The following is a 17,138-nucleotide window of genomic DNA, read 5'->3' as shown; positions in this document are numbered from 1 at the left end:
GTCAAGGGTGGTGGCGGTATTCTCAATAAACTACAAGTGGAATTACACATTCCTAGATATAACTACCGTGGACTGAGAACAAAGCTTCAAAAACGTCTAGGACTTAGTAAAAAAGAAGAGTAATATATTGGACACGGCATGAAAAAACGCAGTATTACATACACTACAAATAAAGATCTCCCAGGGTGCCAAGCTGCAAGTAGAATTTTAGCTGCTGTAGCTACAGAAATACACAGAAGAAGAAACACTGGTGTAGGGCAGCATATTGCAGCATTTGCAATTAGCAAAACAATGCTCACGAAACTAAAATTGAGTTTGGGACAAGTTAAATGCTACTCATCATGCACTAAAGACAAATAAAGACCTGTCGGATGTTTAAAAAACTGTATCTAATCAGCGCTGTTAGTAGCTAAAAGTGTTCTGAAGCAGAAAGGGACAAGAAGAAGAAGAGTAGCGATAAAACGTCTACAGTTCTGCTAATACCTATGACATCTGGTGGAATTATTCCATTTCTAATTCAGTGATTGACTCTTTAGCTGGAGGGACGGTACCAATTGCCTGGATAATGAAGGATGCATAAAGTGACAGGAACAGCTTGACAAGACGAACAGACACAAGAGAAGGATGGAATCAGATGCTATCTGGAAAAGATTATATTTGAAACTGCGTAACAGAGAGTTTGGAACTGTTCATTAAAAAAAAATTCCTAGTCACACTACCCAAGAGACCACTTACAAATAGCGATCTGCTTAAAGTCGTTAAAAGTGAACATTCCGAGGGGATTTCGTGCATTGTTTATGTACAATACAACGCCGAGGACTAGATACCAATCTAAAGAATGCAAGACTGTAAATTTAAAAGTTGCAAGAGGATTGAAACTCACTGGGTTTGCGCACATTAAAAAACTACAGTTAAATCTACTGTATCGACTCGTTTGGTGACTTACAGCTACCAGAAGAATTGCGCCAAAACTTTGCCAACGGTCATATGTTCTAAAATTTTCGATGCTATCAAAACTTCGGTACATATTTGCTTGGTCATTTCTGCCCCATGTTTCTTCTGGCGAGTGCATAAAAACAAGTACCATGCACATCACTGCATCAGTTGAGGTATAGAAGTGATGTCATACACTCTGCATTTAAAAGAACGATCGCTAGTTCTATGTACAACTTACTTTCTACCAATCTGTTGAAGCACGGCGGATTGGAGTACTGCATTAACCGGGAACGTATAACAGCATATCACTGAGGCAAATAATAATTAACATTTAGGAGCTGATGGTAAAAAAAAGTGGGAATACGACCTGGCATACAATATACTGAGGATTTCATAGCATTTTTAAAATAGAAAGTAAAAGGGATTGTGCTATATTCAAACGTCAGTGCACTAAATCGGAAATGAGAACAACACAGGCGACATAGGCTTTACACAGGAAGGTTCAATACGACTGCACAAGATTTCTCAAAAATTCAAGTTTTGGGGAGGAGTCCCAATAAATTTTACGTCAGCTTAGCCAGTAGATATACGGTCAGTCAGTACGATTCTTGTCAAGTGTAGTATCATAACAAACGTGTATCACAATAAAAAAACTGATTCATATAATCTACGTATTCTCCCCTGCATTCAGTCCAGCGTATAAGATTGTTGAGATGCCCATCAACCCCACATACCTTCCAGTGCCTATTCAGACATTAGTCCACCTCAAGTTGCCTCTTGAGTACCAAGACAGGTGCCTAGTCGAGATCGTGATATGCTTCCACCCAAAGCAGATTGGGCGCAAGTCATAAAATCAGTGTATGCAGCCATCAGTATGCCACTTTGCAGGGACGACACAACGTTATAACGCAGAACAGCTACCAATTCCTTTAACCGTTAAAACTACGTTGCTGCATCGACCTCAGACTTGAATGGTTTAGAAAACGGAGGATAGTTTAAAAATGAACCGATGAGCAGAACAAAAGCAGAGTACAGACATTTTAGTGCATGTATGCCTCTTAGGCATCCGATGGGTTATTTTCAAGACATGAAATGCTTTATTATGCACACTTGGCAAGATTTTTTTATAGCAAGAAGTGCAACTCATACATTCTAGGAAGTGCTGGAGAGAACGAGATTACCATTGACAAAATAATAAGGAAAATACCTCACATCATAGTATCAGACAAGGCACACTTGAGACTTTTCAAAGTTCTAAATGCTAATATTTATCTGCCGTTAACTTTCTGTTCAAGGAAGCTCTTTGAATATCCCATGCTACCAACTGCATTCAAGAAAACCTGGGCTGTTAAAACATTCATTCAAATAGGAACACCAAGGTCCATCATCCTATCATTCCAAACCGACATTAAGAGAAACCTAAGAAAGGATTTTATCATACTCGACAATTGTAACTAAACTAATGCTCTAGTCAATATTAACTCAGAGTTTTATCCATATGAGGACTTACTAATAGAATGGAATCAAAACATGTACAGTGTAACATATGATATCCACACAACGTTTTGCCATTCTTTCTATGAGGGCGTTAAGGAAGAGGAAAGATGTCTGCTCGCCCCCAGTAATTTAGTGATCTGGCTCCCGTCATTGTGATAGATTGCTCAAAACAGAACGAAATAATTGAATTGGCACTGAAAGATGTCTAATAGAATTTGAATCTTCTGCAAATTTCCTATCTGCCACTGCACCTTCTGCCTTAGTGCTGCATGGACATGTCATTAACAACTCATCGATCATAATAATTGTGCTAGTAGTTGCATAAATAAATAAGTGTTACACCACATCTAAAGCATTTCACGATGACGCCTCCACGTGTGAGCTTTACTGTAGACTTTCAAGGCTTGAATGACGAATCCGGCAGGTTTGTACTTAAGGATATTGTTTTTACTGCGCTCAGAAACAGTGGACACGTAATAACGAAATTTTCCGTAAATGTCGATCCATCAAAGCCTTTCAAGAATGTGAAATGCGCAAAAGCATGACAAACTGCGTTATGGTTAACATATTTCCATCATTCAGTATGGTAGTATGAACCCAACATACCCTACGAAAATATGGTGACATCGCTTCGAATATTTGACTACACAGACACAATCATTTATGTCAAAGATGGCGAGAAGATCTCATGAATGAACGGTATCTACAAGAAAGACACTATCTGGAACTTCAAATCATACAGGTGGCCACTTCTCTGACAGCTCAAGAAGAAGTATGGTGAAGAAAATCGTGTTATGTACACATCAGGTAAGGTAAAATTACTTTCAAGTTCGATGACAAATTATTTTTAATAAAAATACGATGTATTGTTTATTCAGTTTCTCCTCCTCTTTGTCCTCCACATGGCTGAATAAACTTCTGCACATGTACAGGTAAGTATTTATCCATAATTTGTAGACAGCTTCTCCAGATGAGATTCGAAAACGAGATTCGTCAAGTACAGGTGACAGAATTTTACTCAGTTTGTTGATGCATCTTTGGAATAGGTAGTGGTCACATGTAGCCTTCTTCCAAGGTCAAACACGAAAGCCCACACAATTATCATGTAAACTGAGTCGTCTTCAGTATATGGAAACCACAAATTCTTCTTACCACTCGGGTTCACTACTGCTGCAAAAACAGAACAGTTTCTGCAACAACTGCAGAGGTGTTGGGACGCTGACACAGGCAGGAAGTGGCAGGCTGTGGCATGTAGAGCGAGGTAGTCTTATCTGATAGGTGAAGCGATGGCGGCTGGCTGACTCCAGTAACAGTGATGACCGGCGACAGCTCGCAACCCCAGGAGGTAACGCCAGCTAGTCCTAACATATTGTCACCATCTTGTACAACAATACACTTGTATCGTTGTAGGTAGTCTATAACCTCTTACCACACAGAGACATAAGACTGTAGCTTCATTCAGACAACTACACATAACGGTTCAAAGCCACGTCCAGCCATCCTTATTCAGGTTTTCCGTGATTTCCGTATATCGCTTCAGGCAAATTCCGGGATGGTTCCGTTGAAAGGCACAGCCGATTTCCTTCCCCAGCCTTCCCTCACCGATGGGACTGGTGACCTCGTTGTTCGGTCACCTCCCCCCCCCCCTCCCCCAAATCAACCAACGTACAACAACTACACACATATTCTGCATAAACGGGTGCTGTACCATAATGAGACTCATGTCATGCATCAAATTGCCGCTCGGAGACATGCATAACAGCCATAAGTTTTTGGCACTATCACTATAAATTTATTACTCAAATATCACTATGATATGGTCCTGTTAGACACCACACACACTCCATGAAATGAAACTCGTGTCTTACATCATATAACAGCTGGAAGACATACATATTCAACAGATAGAAGCTACGCAGCAGTCTTCTTTCCCCAAGACCTTCTCTGACGTGTTATCGCAATTAAGAACAAAACAGGCTATACATATTGCGCTGTGATTTGTTTCCAGCCATAATTTACTCTGATGCGTACATGGACCATTGCATTCATTCCCACGAAAACATTATAAATTATTTCACTCTAATGATTTGGAGATGTGTTCCTAGGAGGCATTATAATTTTAGCAGGCTCTCTGACCAGGAAAATGGTCAGAAATCTATTCCATCGGCCAGGATTTGAACCTGTGAACACATACAGGCAGGCGCATGCATGCACCTACCTTTCCCCACCGTCTGATTCAGAGCGGGTGTACATATAAGGTACACCTCTACTGATTGAACTCCCTTCGGTGTTAGACTGTCTACTAGAACTGTCAGTTATGAAACACTCATTTGATAAACGTGTTGGAGTGCTGACAATGAAAACAGACGCCCTTGTTTGGATGACTACATTGGAGGTACGCGTCTTAAAATGCTGTGTGCGTGTGAATTTTCTGTTGTTGACAGTCTACTATCACAGCTGTTTGGTTCAAAAATGGCTCTGAGCACTATGGGACTCAACTGCTGTGGTCTTAAGTCCCCTAGAACTTAGAACTACTTAAACCTAACTAACCTAAGGACATCACACACATCCATGCCCGAGGCAGGATTCGAACCTGCGACCGTAGCGGTCGTGCGGTTCCAGACTGTAGCGCCTTTAACCGCTCGGCCACTCCGGCCGGCACAGCTGTTTGGTGATGAAGGTAATGCTGATAGAGAGTATTGGTGGAGGTGGCTGGTTAGGGGTTAATTAACCAACACCATTAACAAATAATGATTATGACCATTAGAGTATGTCTTAATGTGGATAATTTTACAGTGGCTATGACATTTTATTGTTTTTATTCAGGATTATTGAGTGAGGGTATTATCACAGAGCCCAATCCACAGGTTGTTCACACACATAGCCCAAATGAGCCAGCTGCAGGGGGTCACATTGATATGTAACATGTACCTCTCTCTATATGTGTGTATATTTTAAATTTAACACATACATTATTTAACGTTGTATGAACGGTGATCCTAAGGGCTATTTAAAGCTCGCTGATCTTTGTATTAACGGTGATCCTAAGGGCTATTTAAAGCTCGCTGATCTAATAAGTATAGTGTCTGCTTTGAATCATTAACCTAGTTTCACCAGCTCTCTTCTTGAAACTATTATTGATATTTAAAAGGGTTGTTTCATGGACATGAACTATTCACGTACAGGGTGTTACAGAAAGGTACGGCCAAACTTTCACGAAACATTCCTCACACACAAATAAAGAAAAGATGTTAAGTAGACATGTGTCCGGAAACTCTTAATTTCCATGTTAGAGCTCATTTTAGTTACGTCAGTACGTACTGTACTTCCTAGATTCACCGCCAGTTGGCCCAATTGAAGGAAGGTAATTTTGACTTCGGTGCTTGTGTTGACACGCGACTCATTGCTCTACAGTACTAGCATCAAGCACATCAATACGTAGCATCAACAGGTTAGTGTTCTCCCACCTACGCTCAATGGAGCACGTTATCATGATTTCATACGGGATACTCTACCCGTGCTGCTAGAACATGTACCTTTACAAGTACGACACAACATGTGGTTCATGCACGATGGAGCTCCCGCACATTTCAGTCGAACTGTTCGTACGCTTCTCAACAACAGATTCGGTGACGGATGGATTGGTAGAGGCGGACCAATTCCATGGCCTCCACGCTCTCCTGACCTCAACCCTCTTGACTTTCATTTATGGGGGTATTTGAAAGCTCTTGTCTACGCAACCCCGGTAGAGACTCTTTGTGCTCATATTGTGGACGGCTGTGATACAATACGCCATTCTCCAGGGCTGCATCAGCGCATCAGGGATTCCATGCGACGGAGGGTGGACGCATGTATCCTCGCTAACGGAGGACATTTTGAACATCTCCTGTAACAAAGTGTTTGAAGTCACGCTGGTACGTTCTGTTGCTGTGTGCTTCCATTTCATGATTAATGTGATTTGAAGAGAAGTAATAAAATGAGCTCTAACATGGAAAGTAAGCGTTTCCGGACACATGTCCACATAACATATTTTCTTTCTTTGTGTGTGAGGAATGTTTTCTGAAAGTTTGGCCGTACCTTTTTGTAACACCCTGTATACTACCACTGTATATGTTATAGGAAATTTTGGTTGTTTTAGTAAAAATAAATATTATTACGAATTGCTCATGATACAATGTATGCGTACCTGTGATGTCTTTTTTGGGTTGTGATAACAAAAGTTTGCAAATCTTATAGTTCAGTGCCTTCCACTCAAGAACCCTTGCAACCAAGCAAATCCGCTCAGAAGATAAAAGTAGCCAAATGCTGTGCCACTACCCTTTGGATGATTATGATGATGATGATGCTGCAAAGTATGTTAATGCTGAAATTGAGGCTGTGTTTAGCTGAATACCAAAATTGCAACCACTTGGAAATGATATGAAATCCCTGTGGGACAATACAGATATCACTGAATTCCTACATAAGTACAAGGAATTATTTACGCCTTTGTATATCCATTGTGTATTTTGGGATCATCACACATTGTTATGCGCTGATTCGATGATGTATTCTCTGTGTCCAAGTACATCAATGATGCATTCATTATGCTGTGGACCACTGACCACGCCTCACCTCCCGATGTTGAGCAATCACTGCCAAGTAATAATCATCCATCAACTAGCAGCAGCTCTCTTGCCTGTCCTATCGTTTTAGGACAGTAGCACCAGGTTAGTCATATGCCACCTTTAAGTTATGCAGTGACTGCAGGTACATTTAAGGGCAGGATCTCATACCTGCATAGGTAACTCTACTGCGGGATACCAAGACCCTATTCGTTTCCTGAACAAGTGTCTACCTGTTATGAAAATTGCCTAGAATCCACAGTATTCCACCATCAAGTGCTATACGACTTTATGATGTGGACTAACAGACTTTCCCCTAAACAAGATGATAATGGTGTGGGAGAGAAAACCATTGTCTATATTAGGCGGGAAAATGCTGTGATATTGTGGGGTGCCTCAATTACTGAATGGTTCAAGGGCTTTACCTTCAGTATAAAAAAAAAAAAATTGTTGCAATGGCTCTGAGCACTATGGGACTCAACATCTGAGGTCATCAGTCCCCGAGAACTTAGAACTACTTAAACCTAACTAACCTAAGGACACCACACACATCCATGCCAGAGGCAGGGTTCGAACCTGCGGCCGTAGCAGTCACGTGGTTCCAAACTGAAGCGCCTAGAACCGCTCGGTCACCGCGGCCGGCCGTTCAGTGTCATACTGGGTCAGTTTTCTTAAATGGAAGAAAGAGGTTCCAGAAAGGCACTCAGCTGTATAATCCACCTTGATAAATACAAACAAACAGGATACATTAATGAGAGATGTCGCCTACCATCATTGCTCTCTGTAGATACAGATACTAGCTTGGGCATGTGGTATCCCACAAAAAAAGCACAAACACAGGTTCAAGTTCGAGATGATAGCATAGCAGCCTCCGCCGAAGAAGATCCCACGACCAATGAACTGTCTTCTGCGCTGGGGACACAACTTTAGAAGACGACAGATTATGGAAAGAACAGTTATGGACTCTTATTTAATCTCTACAAATCTCTCCAGCTTCCAGATCTGACTTCCAACACAACAGAGTACAATGTTATAACAGCACGCTAAGGTTTAGCATAAAGGTGCAGGACATCTCCACTTTTGCAAAGTAGCTGGTCAGTGTAAGCAACATTTAAATTCGTTGCTTTTTTTCTGGGGGGAATTCGACATTACATCTGGATCAAAAACACATCCCATCATCTTCCTCTCAATTGAGAAAAAAAAATTAAACGCGTCATTTTTGGTCTATATGTCTCAACCCACTTACTACGAGAGAGGAATGAACAACACATCTGATGGATTGCTCTACACAGGAATCGGAACAAGTGTAATGCATTCTGAGGCAGACAAGTCTTAAATTGTAAGAGTACCTACATCAGGAATGTTGCCTTTTTGTAGTATACATTGATTTCAGGTGCCTCCTAGCTCCTGTGGCACGTTTTGAGGATGATATAACTGCCAACTGTAGTACCTTCACAGAGCGACACATACCATACGTGGTGGCATACCAAACTGTATGAACATGTGACTCTAGTATTAACCATTTCAATTCATATGTCAGGAATTATTCTGTGAGGTGTCTGCTCTTTCAGCTGGAACAACTTGCAAGGAATGTTGACTGGATTTATCTCAGCAACATTCCCGTGACCAAAATGCAGTAAAATTTGTACAAGAAAGCAGTTCACTGTCATATTTGTGGGCTGCCGCCCGACAGAAAAGTAGCAACTGCACGCAGAGACCATTCTCATCTAATGGGAAAGTCCCCAAAGTGCACTACACACTGAATGCAGCTTGAAGTACCAACTACCACAACACATACCCATCTTTTTTTCATAATTTGAATGAGTATCATGATCGCTTCTTTGTTGAGCACTTAGCTGATTTCGGCTTCAGAAGTGATAAGGTTCATGTCCTGCCTAAGAGACGTTAAAAATACATCTCAAAAAATGGTTCAAATGGCTCTGAGCACTATGGGACTTAACTTCATAGGTCATCAGTCCCCTAGAACTTAGAATTACTTAAACCTAACTAACCTAAGGGCATCACACACATCGATGCCCGAGGCAGGATTCGAACCTGCGACCGTAGCGGTCGCGCAGTCCCAAACTGTAGCGCCTAGAACCGCATGGCCACTCTGGCCGGCAATACATCTCATTCTCCAAGAACATTGCACTCCACTTTCTAGACTCCCTACGTCTTATGCTCGCACTGCTTCAGAAACTTACTGAAACACTGTGTCACGAGAACATGTACATACCTCAGGGGGCACATTCTGATGATGCAGAGTTGCAGCTCGTGACGAAGAACGAGTCTTCCCATGCGAATATTTAGATTCGATGGAGAGACCCGATGAAACCACACTGTCTTACATAACTGCGTTCACCAGTTATCTCACGGGCAGTGCCATAATGGATGTGGATTATGTGCGTGCAGTTAATGTTTGTCATCCCTAATTTATGGGAATATGTAAAACTTTTATATACACACACTGGATCTTGCCTTCTGTTACACTGCACCAGGGCTTTCGTGGGACGCCATGTTGAAAATGACGTGATGTTGACGTACTTCACTTTTTCGAATGTGGGATTCGTAGGAGATAGGATGATAATAAATTAGCTTTTATCAACCCCAAATCTGATCTGATAGCACAATAAACCTTAAAGGAAAAATGCCTGAACTTTTTGTACGTTAACTTTAATCTTAACTGAATCAAAATTTATACTGACTGAATTAAAATGCAAAAAATAATTTTACTGAATATAAATAGTCATGTAAAGTGAAGACAACAAAATTGTTTCCTTCCTTTATTTGGCCAGGATTACAGCGAATAAACTAACATATGAGAAACATAAGATAGGTGTTTTACAACATGAAAATTCTGTGGGTGATATATCTTTTCAAATGAAAATAATTGTGGGCGTATCACTCTCGACAGAACGAATACAAATAGATATAGATTTTTCCACCATCACACGAACCAGCGAAACATAGTAAAGGAAATAGCGGAGCGACTCTTATAAACAGTAATGAGAACCCTTCTTGACACCAGAGCACACCAGTCGCTATAATAAATATGCAGTCAAGTTCTCTCTGATATAGAAATTGACAACAATTAGCAGTAACTTTAGCTGGATCACTGCAATTAGTACAATCTGTGAAGTCTAGAGCCAAATTTAAAAAAGCGTTTCAAGAGACAACAGATCATGACCAGAAACATAACTGAGCGTACATGAGCGTTGCTTGAGTTTGTTTCACATTACACAATAGTACCAACACCTCACAGAGAAGGCGCAGATCAATTAGCTGTAATCGCAACCAGCGTGTGGCTGTAATCGGAGCACAACCAGGAGCCAACTAGATACTGGGGGACACAGTGTTAAATGTTTCCAAACGCAAATCCTCACCATCAACAACGACCAGCGTGCAGTCGCTCTGATGCAGATGCAGACCTGACGTTTAACATGGTCCTTATGCCAACGACGACTCAACTCCAAAAGGGTCAGGAGCATGTATAGCAGAAAATAAACTTTCTTCCACACTGTAACACTAGGCATATTCAGTTCTAAGCTGGTGGTTGCGTGGAATATTTAGTCCTGAACTGTAGCAGCGGATTTGGATTCATGAATCATAGACAACACTGCACACCATTAGATGACTCCATGATGTCTGCTGGAATGACTCATTCACACATGCCACCTAAAGTCTGGTTAAAATTACTTGATAGTTGACACTTCATGTGGTGGAGCTAGTTTCATTGAATCAGAGTGCTCAACGTCATGGCCGAACCATTCACTGTTTCCAAACTGCCACAGCAATTTGTCAGTTCACTTACAATTCCTTGCTCAGTATTCTTTCTTTATGCACTTGGAGAAATGCATGGTACACACTGTGCTGTCTTACAATATAAAGGGTGTTTGAAAAAAAACTCCCTAGTTTTATGTATACGTTTACTGGGGAAACTAATGAAAAATTACATCAATGAGTATATATTATGAAAGAGAATTCCTTAAAGTTTTGGTTAATGTTAGTAGACTTCAACGTGGGATCCATTTGTTGCCCAGCGGGTTCCGAGTATATACTTGGTATGGTACTAATTACTGACAAGGGAACCTCCCCATCGCACCCCCCTCAGATTTAGTTATAAGTTGGCACAGTGGATAGGCCTTGAAAATCTGAACACAGATCAATCGAGAAAACAGGAAGAAGTTGTGTGGAACTATGAAAAAATAAGCAAAATATACAAACTGAGTAGTCCATGCGCAAGATAGGCAACATTCAGGATAGTGTGAGCCCAGGAGCGCTGTGGTCCCGTGGTTAGCGTGAGCAGCTGCGGATCGTGGGGTCCTTGGTTCAAGTCTCCCTCGAGTGAAAAGTTTAATTTTTTATTTTCAGACAATTATCAAAGTTCAGGCACTCACACATAATCAACTTCGCCCTCCAAAATTCCAGGACTTGTTCAGATTTACTTGGACATATGCAGGATTTGACGGTCTACACACGGAAAAATTCGGAAACGTTAAAAACACATGTTTTGACAGAGCACAGGGAAAACTGTGTGACTGTGAAACTTTTACATTCATTTGTTGCAGTTTATGTGACAAACTCTTATGTTTTCATCACTTTTTTGGGAGTGATTATCACATCCACAAGAAAGCCTAAATCGGGCAAGGTAGAAGAATCTTTTTACCCATTCGCGAAGTGTAGAAGTTAGGTGGGTCGACAACATATTCCTGTCATGTGACGCACACGCCGTCACCAGTGTCGTATAGAATATATCAGACGTGTTTTCCTGTGGAGGAATCGGTTGACCTAGGACCTTGCGATCAAATGTTTTCGGTTCCCATTGGAGAGGCACGTCCTTTCGTCTATTAATCGCACGGGTTTGCGGTGCGGTCGCAAAACACAGACACTAAACTTATTACAGTGAACAGAGACGTCAATGAACGAACGGACGGACGGATCATAACCTTGCGAAAATAAAAAAAGTAAACTTTTCACTCGAGGGAAGACTTGAACCAAGGACATCTCGTTCCGCAATTGCTCACGCTAACCACGGGACCACGGTGCTCCTGAGCTCACAGTATCCTTGATGTTGCCTATCTTGCGCATGGACTACTCAGTTTGTATATTTTGCTTATTTTTTTTTTTCGTAGTTCCACACAACTTCTTCCTGTTTTCTCGATTGATGTGTGTTCAGTTTTTCAAGGCCTATCCACTGTGCCAACTTACAACAAAATCTGAGGGGGGTGCGATGGGGAGGTTCCCTTGTGAGTAAACGAATGCCTACAGCATTTTACAGCTCTGTTTTTGAGTTGCTGTGTAGCCAGAGGAGCCACAACCTCCTGAGAACGACTGTCTCTGGCAGGGAGTTGAGCCCGGTAACACTGACAAAATCCTCTGGTGTCGCGTCATCGAATTTTGACTGAACGAGACCGGCGCCCACCCAGCGACACTTGATCGGCCTGCGGCGGTGCAAGCCGCTGCCGCACTGCCTGTGTTTACCGGCAGACGCACCTGAAGCGCGCATGCGCGGAGCGCGGTGCGCCCAGTGTGTCACGACACACATCTGCCGGGCTGCGCGTAACGGGACGGCGCCCCCCACCCCCTCGGCCCGTCTGCGCTGACCCACTTGACTGCGCGGCTTTTTTTCTGGCTTACGGTAACGCGGCTGGCTGCGAGCGCCTGCAGTGCCCGACGCGACGGCGGCCCGAGAGGTTCGGAAGGACGAGCGAGCAGGAAGAGCGCTCGGCCTAGCGGCGAAGAGTGGTGAGGCGCGATGCGGAGCTGCCAGCAGCGACCCCGACCCAGACCCAGGTAGCGGCCAGCGAGCGCAGCGCCACAGCACCGCCAGACGTCGCGTCGCCACAGGGATGGCCGCACACGGCCTGCTCCTGGTGAGTCGCCGGCGACGCCCACCGCGTCGCCACTGTCCGCAGTAGCTCCTGTGTTGTGCGTGGCTGGTGTGCTCGGCGGCTGTTTGCAACTACAGTAAGGGGGGAAAGAAAACGACTCTGTATCGTGCTTTCGTCGACTCGATTTATTTAGTCGGAAGATGTGACGACCCAAGTCCATTTTCAGACAACAGCATACGTTTCTAGTGCAGATTAAAATTCGTATGCAGGCTGCATTCGAGGGCAGTGTTTGTCTTTGGTGACATGTGATTTTGTAAAGAGTTAGTGTGTTTGGCAGTCCCCAACGCCTCCCGTATCCTCAAGCATTTTCCGTACTTCGTATACCATGTATGTACATAATTTGCACATAAACACTCGTCGGACTCCTTTTATCAATGGTGAAATAAGGTTTTTCCGAATTACCTTGCGATTTATTTGTGGCTATGTGTAAACCATTGAAGTGCATAACAAGGGACACTCCCTATTGTACCACGTATTAAGGAAACCCTTTCCATGCCTGGTGTGTGCTGTGATCAGTCAAAAATTTTCTTCTGGGGTTGCAAAATACTAACACGAATTCTTTACAGCCGAATGGAAAAACTGGTAGAAACCGACCTCCAGGAAGAACAGTTTGGATTTCGGAGAAATGTAGGAACACGCGAGTCAATATTGACACTACGACTCCTCTTAAAAGATAAGTTAAGGAAAGGAAAACTTAAGTCTATACCGTTTGAGGACTTACAGAAACTGGCAAATCTAGCGATATGTAGGAGTGTTCAGTACGTTTTTACTGTGTTGTTGTGGTCTTCTGTACGAATACTGGTTTGATGCAGCTCTCCATGTTACTCTATCCTGTGCAAATCTCTTCATGTCCGAATAACTACTGTTTACTCTCTAGGCCTACCTCTACGATTTTTTACCCCTCATACTTCACTCCAATATTAAACTGACGATCACTTGACGTCTCAGAAACTGTCCTATGAACTGATCCCTTCTTTTAATAGAGTTGTGCCGCAGATTTCTTGTCTCTCCAATTCTATTCAGTACCTCCACATTAGTTACGTTATTTACTCGTCTAATCTTAACCATTCTTCTGCAGCACCACATTTCAAAAGCTATTTTCTTCTTGTCTAAACTGTTTATAGCTCATGTTTTGCTTCTGTACACGGCTGCAGTCCATCCAAATATCCTCAGACAGTGGCCGAGCGGTTCTAGGCTACGGTCGCAGGTTCGAATCCTGCCTCGGGCATGGATGTGTGTGATGTCCTTAGGTTAGTTAGGTTTAAGTAGTTCTAAGTTCTAGGGAACTGATGTTAAAAGTTCCATAGTGCTCAGAGCCATTTGCACCCTCAGACAAGACTCCCTAATACCCAGATCTATATTCCACGTTAACAAATTTCTCTTCAGAGACGCTTTCCTTGCCATAGCCAGTCTACATTTTATATCCTCTACTTTGACCGTCAGTTATTTTGCTAATAACAAAACTCATATACTACTTTGTGTCTCGTTTCCTAATCTAATTCCGTCAGCATCACCTGATTTAATCTGAGAACATTCCATCATCCTTGCTTAGCTTTTGTGGATGTTCATATTATATCATTTCAAGACACTGTCCATTCCATTCAACTGCGCTTCCAAGTTCTTTGCTGTCTGACAGAATTACAATGTCAAAGGCAAACCTGAAAGTTTTTATTTCTTCTCCCAGATCTTTAACGCCTACTCCAATATTTTCTTTAGTTTCCTTTGCTGCTTGCTCAAGGTACAGACTGAATAACGTCGGTGATAGACTATAACCTTGTCTCTCCCTTCTCAACCACTGCTTGCCTTTCCTGCCTCCCCCCCCCCTATAACTGCCCTATGGTTTCTGTAAAAGTCGTAAACAGCCTTTCGCTCCCTGTATTTTTACCCCTCTGGCATCAGAATTTGTAAGAGTATTCCAGTCAATATTGTCAAAAGCTTTTCTCTAAATCTACAAATAGTATAGATGTAGATTTGCCATTTTCTGTAAGTCCACAAACGGTATAGACGTACGTTTTCCTTTCCTTTCCTTATCTTTTAACAGAATTAGCATCAGTATTGACTCACGTGTTCCTACATTTCTCCGAAATCCAAACTGTTCTTCCCTGAGGTCGGTTTCTGGCAGTTTTTCCATTCCGCTGTAAAGAATTCGTGTTAGTATTTTGCAACCTTGACTTGTTACGCTGATAGTTCGGTAATTTTCGCACTTGTCAGCTTTTCTCAATTTTTACAGTTTCTGAAACTTTGTAAACTGGTTCTTGTGGGATGGTACGCATCTCAGTTAAGTGTCTGCCAGTTCAGTTTTATCAGCACCCAATTAACCCCCTTCCAGCGGTAAAAAAAAAAAAAAATCTGACGATTTGTGAAAGTTCTTTGTATACGTTCATAATGCCCTGTTTGTCCTATCTGGTATGGGTCACAGGAGTGTTTTGCAAGCAAACTTCTCTGGATGAATGGTTGCGTTTTTCCAGAACCCTGCTAATGAATCGGAGCCTTCCACCTACTTTACCTGCTGTTGAGACTGTGTGTTCTTTCCATCTCGCATTCCTACAAACTGTGGCACCAAGATAGCTGCATGAATTTGACTTATTCCAAGTGCGACTCATTCATGTTAGTTATTTGATGTCATATTTTTGCAGTTTTTTAAAATAATGAACCGTTCGTTAACTATGAACCAAGCGTGAAATTCGGTCTACGCTACAGGTCTGTCTGTATTTTGTATTAGTTGGCTTTGTCAACTCGTGACCAAATTGACGCCTTCCAAACTAATCTAGACGGATAAATATGTCGCTTCAAACAGTTCCAGAACGCTGTAACATTCCAACATTTGGCTTTTCGCTATTGTTTTAGCCGTATATGCATTTTATGACCAGTGCTACACCATCGATGGTGACACATCGAACTTCAAATCCAGCAAAGTTTCTCCTAAATACTCCTGAAACTGACTTTTACAACTTTGCGAAAATTAAGTTGTAGAAATACTATTCTACCTTTATTAATTCGTTGCCATTGTTAATATATGTATTACACTGAATAAAATGCCATACAAGGTGGTCTTACAAAAAGTAAACTTTTCGTTATGGCGTTGTTAAGTCATTCACACATTTGCACAAACTTATTTTTATGAGTAGCTCTTTAACAGTAGATAGCAAGTCAAAATAGGTTTCCTGTTTTTTCACGTTGGCTGATAAGTATTGGCTGCAAAAAATGGAACGCCCCTGGACTCATTCTGTAGAAGTCGTGGAATTTGTGTTCATGTTGGGAGAACTGACGAGAATCACAGCTGAACAATGTTCAATATTTATGGCGTTGTTCTGTTCCGCCCAGTACTTTGTTTCCTTTTTCAATTTCTAGAGCTTTAAATGATAAGCTCCAATGACGTCCTCTTTAGAAGTGTTTATGATTGCAACTGAGAAACATGATTCGTGCAGTCTTGTTGCTTGTTGTATGGTGAGTCCCATCGCATGGCATATTGTATCGCCCCCGTGGTATCAAGTGTCGCACCAACAAGTGTCGCGTCGCATATCGTTTCTTCTCAGAGGTGCAAATGGTTCAAATGGCTCTGAGCACTATGGGACTTAACATCTGTGGTCATCAGTCCCCTAGAACTTAGAACTACTTAATCCTACCTAACCTAAGGACATCACACGCATCCATGCCCGAGGCAGGATTCGAACCTGCGACCGTAGCGGTCACGCGCTTCCAGACTAAAGCGCCTAGAACCGCACGGCCACATTGGCTGGTCTCAGAGGTGCACTTTCCTCTTTAACCACTAGATGGTGGTGATGGGGCAGATGGTTTCGATCCCGCCTCTGGCATGAGATTTTGTGTTCAAAGAACACTGTGTTGGTTTAGTCGTGATAATAAGCAATGCAGGACGGCGGGTGGAGTTTCAAGTCGGCCGTCCAGCTTTAGGTCTTCTGTGATTCCTCTAAATAGTTTGAGGTGTATGTCAAGATTCTTCCTTCGAAAGGGCGCGCTAGATTTCCTCCCTAATCCATCACCACCAACCCAAGCCTGTCTTAGATTGCAAGTGACTTAATCGTCGATGGATGTTAACTCCTAAACTTTCTTCTAGATGGCCGTGATAGCGATACGCAATAATCATTATGAAGAAGATATAATATTTATATATCCCTGTAAGGTAGGCACCCATCTCCCTCCCCCCCCCCCCACCCTGTCCATTGTTGGACCTAACTGGGTGGCCCAGCCT

The 17,138-nt window shown here is 42.3% G+C and overlaps 1 protein-coding gene across 2 annotated transcripts in view; it reads left to right on the top strand.

Moving 5' to 3' along the window:
* Positions 1–17,138, top strand: part of LOC126455543 (protein spaetzle 4-like) — a 241,577-nt gene that overhangs the window by 166,205 nt on the left and 58,234 nt on the right. Inside the window, exon 1 of one of the 2 annotated variants that reach the window (XM_050091294.1) lies at positions 12,718–12,910. The exons of the other annotated variant lie outside the window; for it this stretch is intronic. Coding sequence (XP_049947251.1) covers positions 12,887–12,910 — 24 coding nt within the window. The 5' untranslated portion in view covers positions 12,718–12,886. Of the gene's footprint in view, positions 1–12,717; positions 12,911–17,138 lie in introns of those variants that run through there. 2 annotated transcript variants of the gene reach the window in all.

Source organism: Schistocerca serialis, chromosome 2 (assembly GCF_023864345.2).
Source record: "Schistocerca serialis cubense isolate TAMUIC-IGC-003099 chromosome 2, iqSchSeri2.2, whole genome shotgun sequence".
Classification (NCBI taxonomy): domain Eukaryota; kingdom Metazoa; phylum Arthropoda; class Insecta; order Orthoptera; family Acrididae; genus Schistocerca; species Schistocerca serialis.
This window is presented reverse-complemented; position numbering and strand designations above follow the sequence as displayed.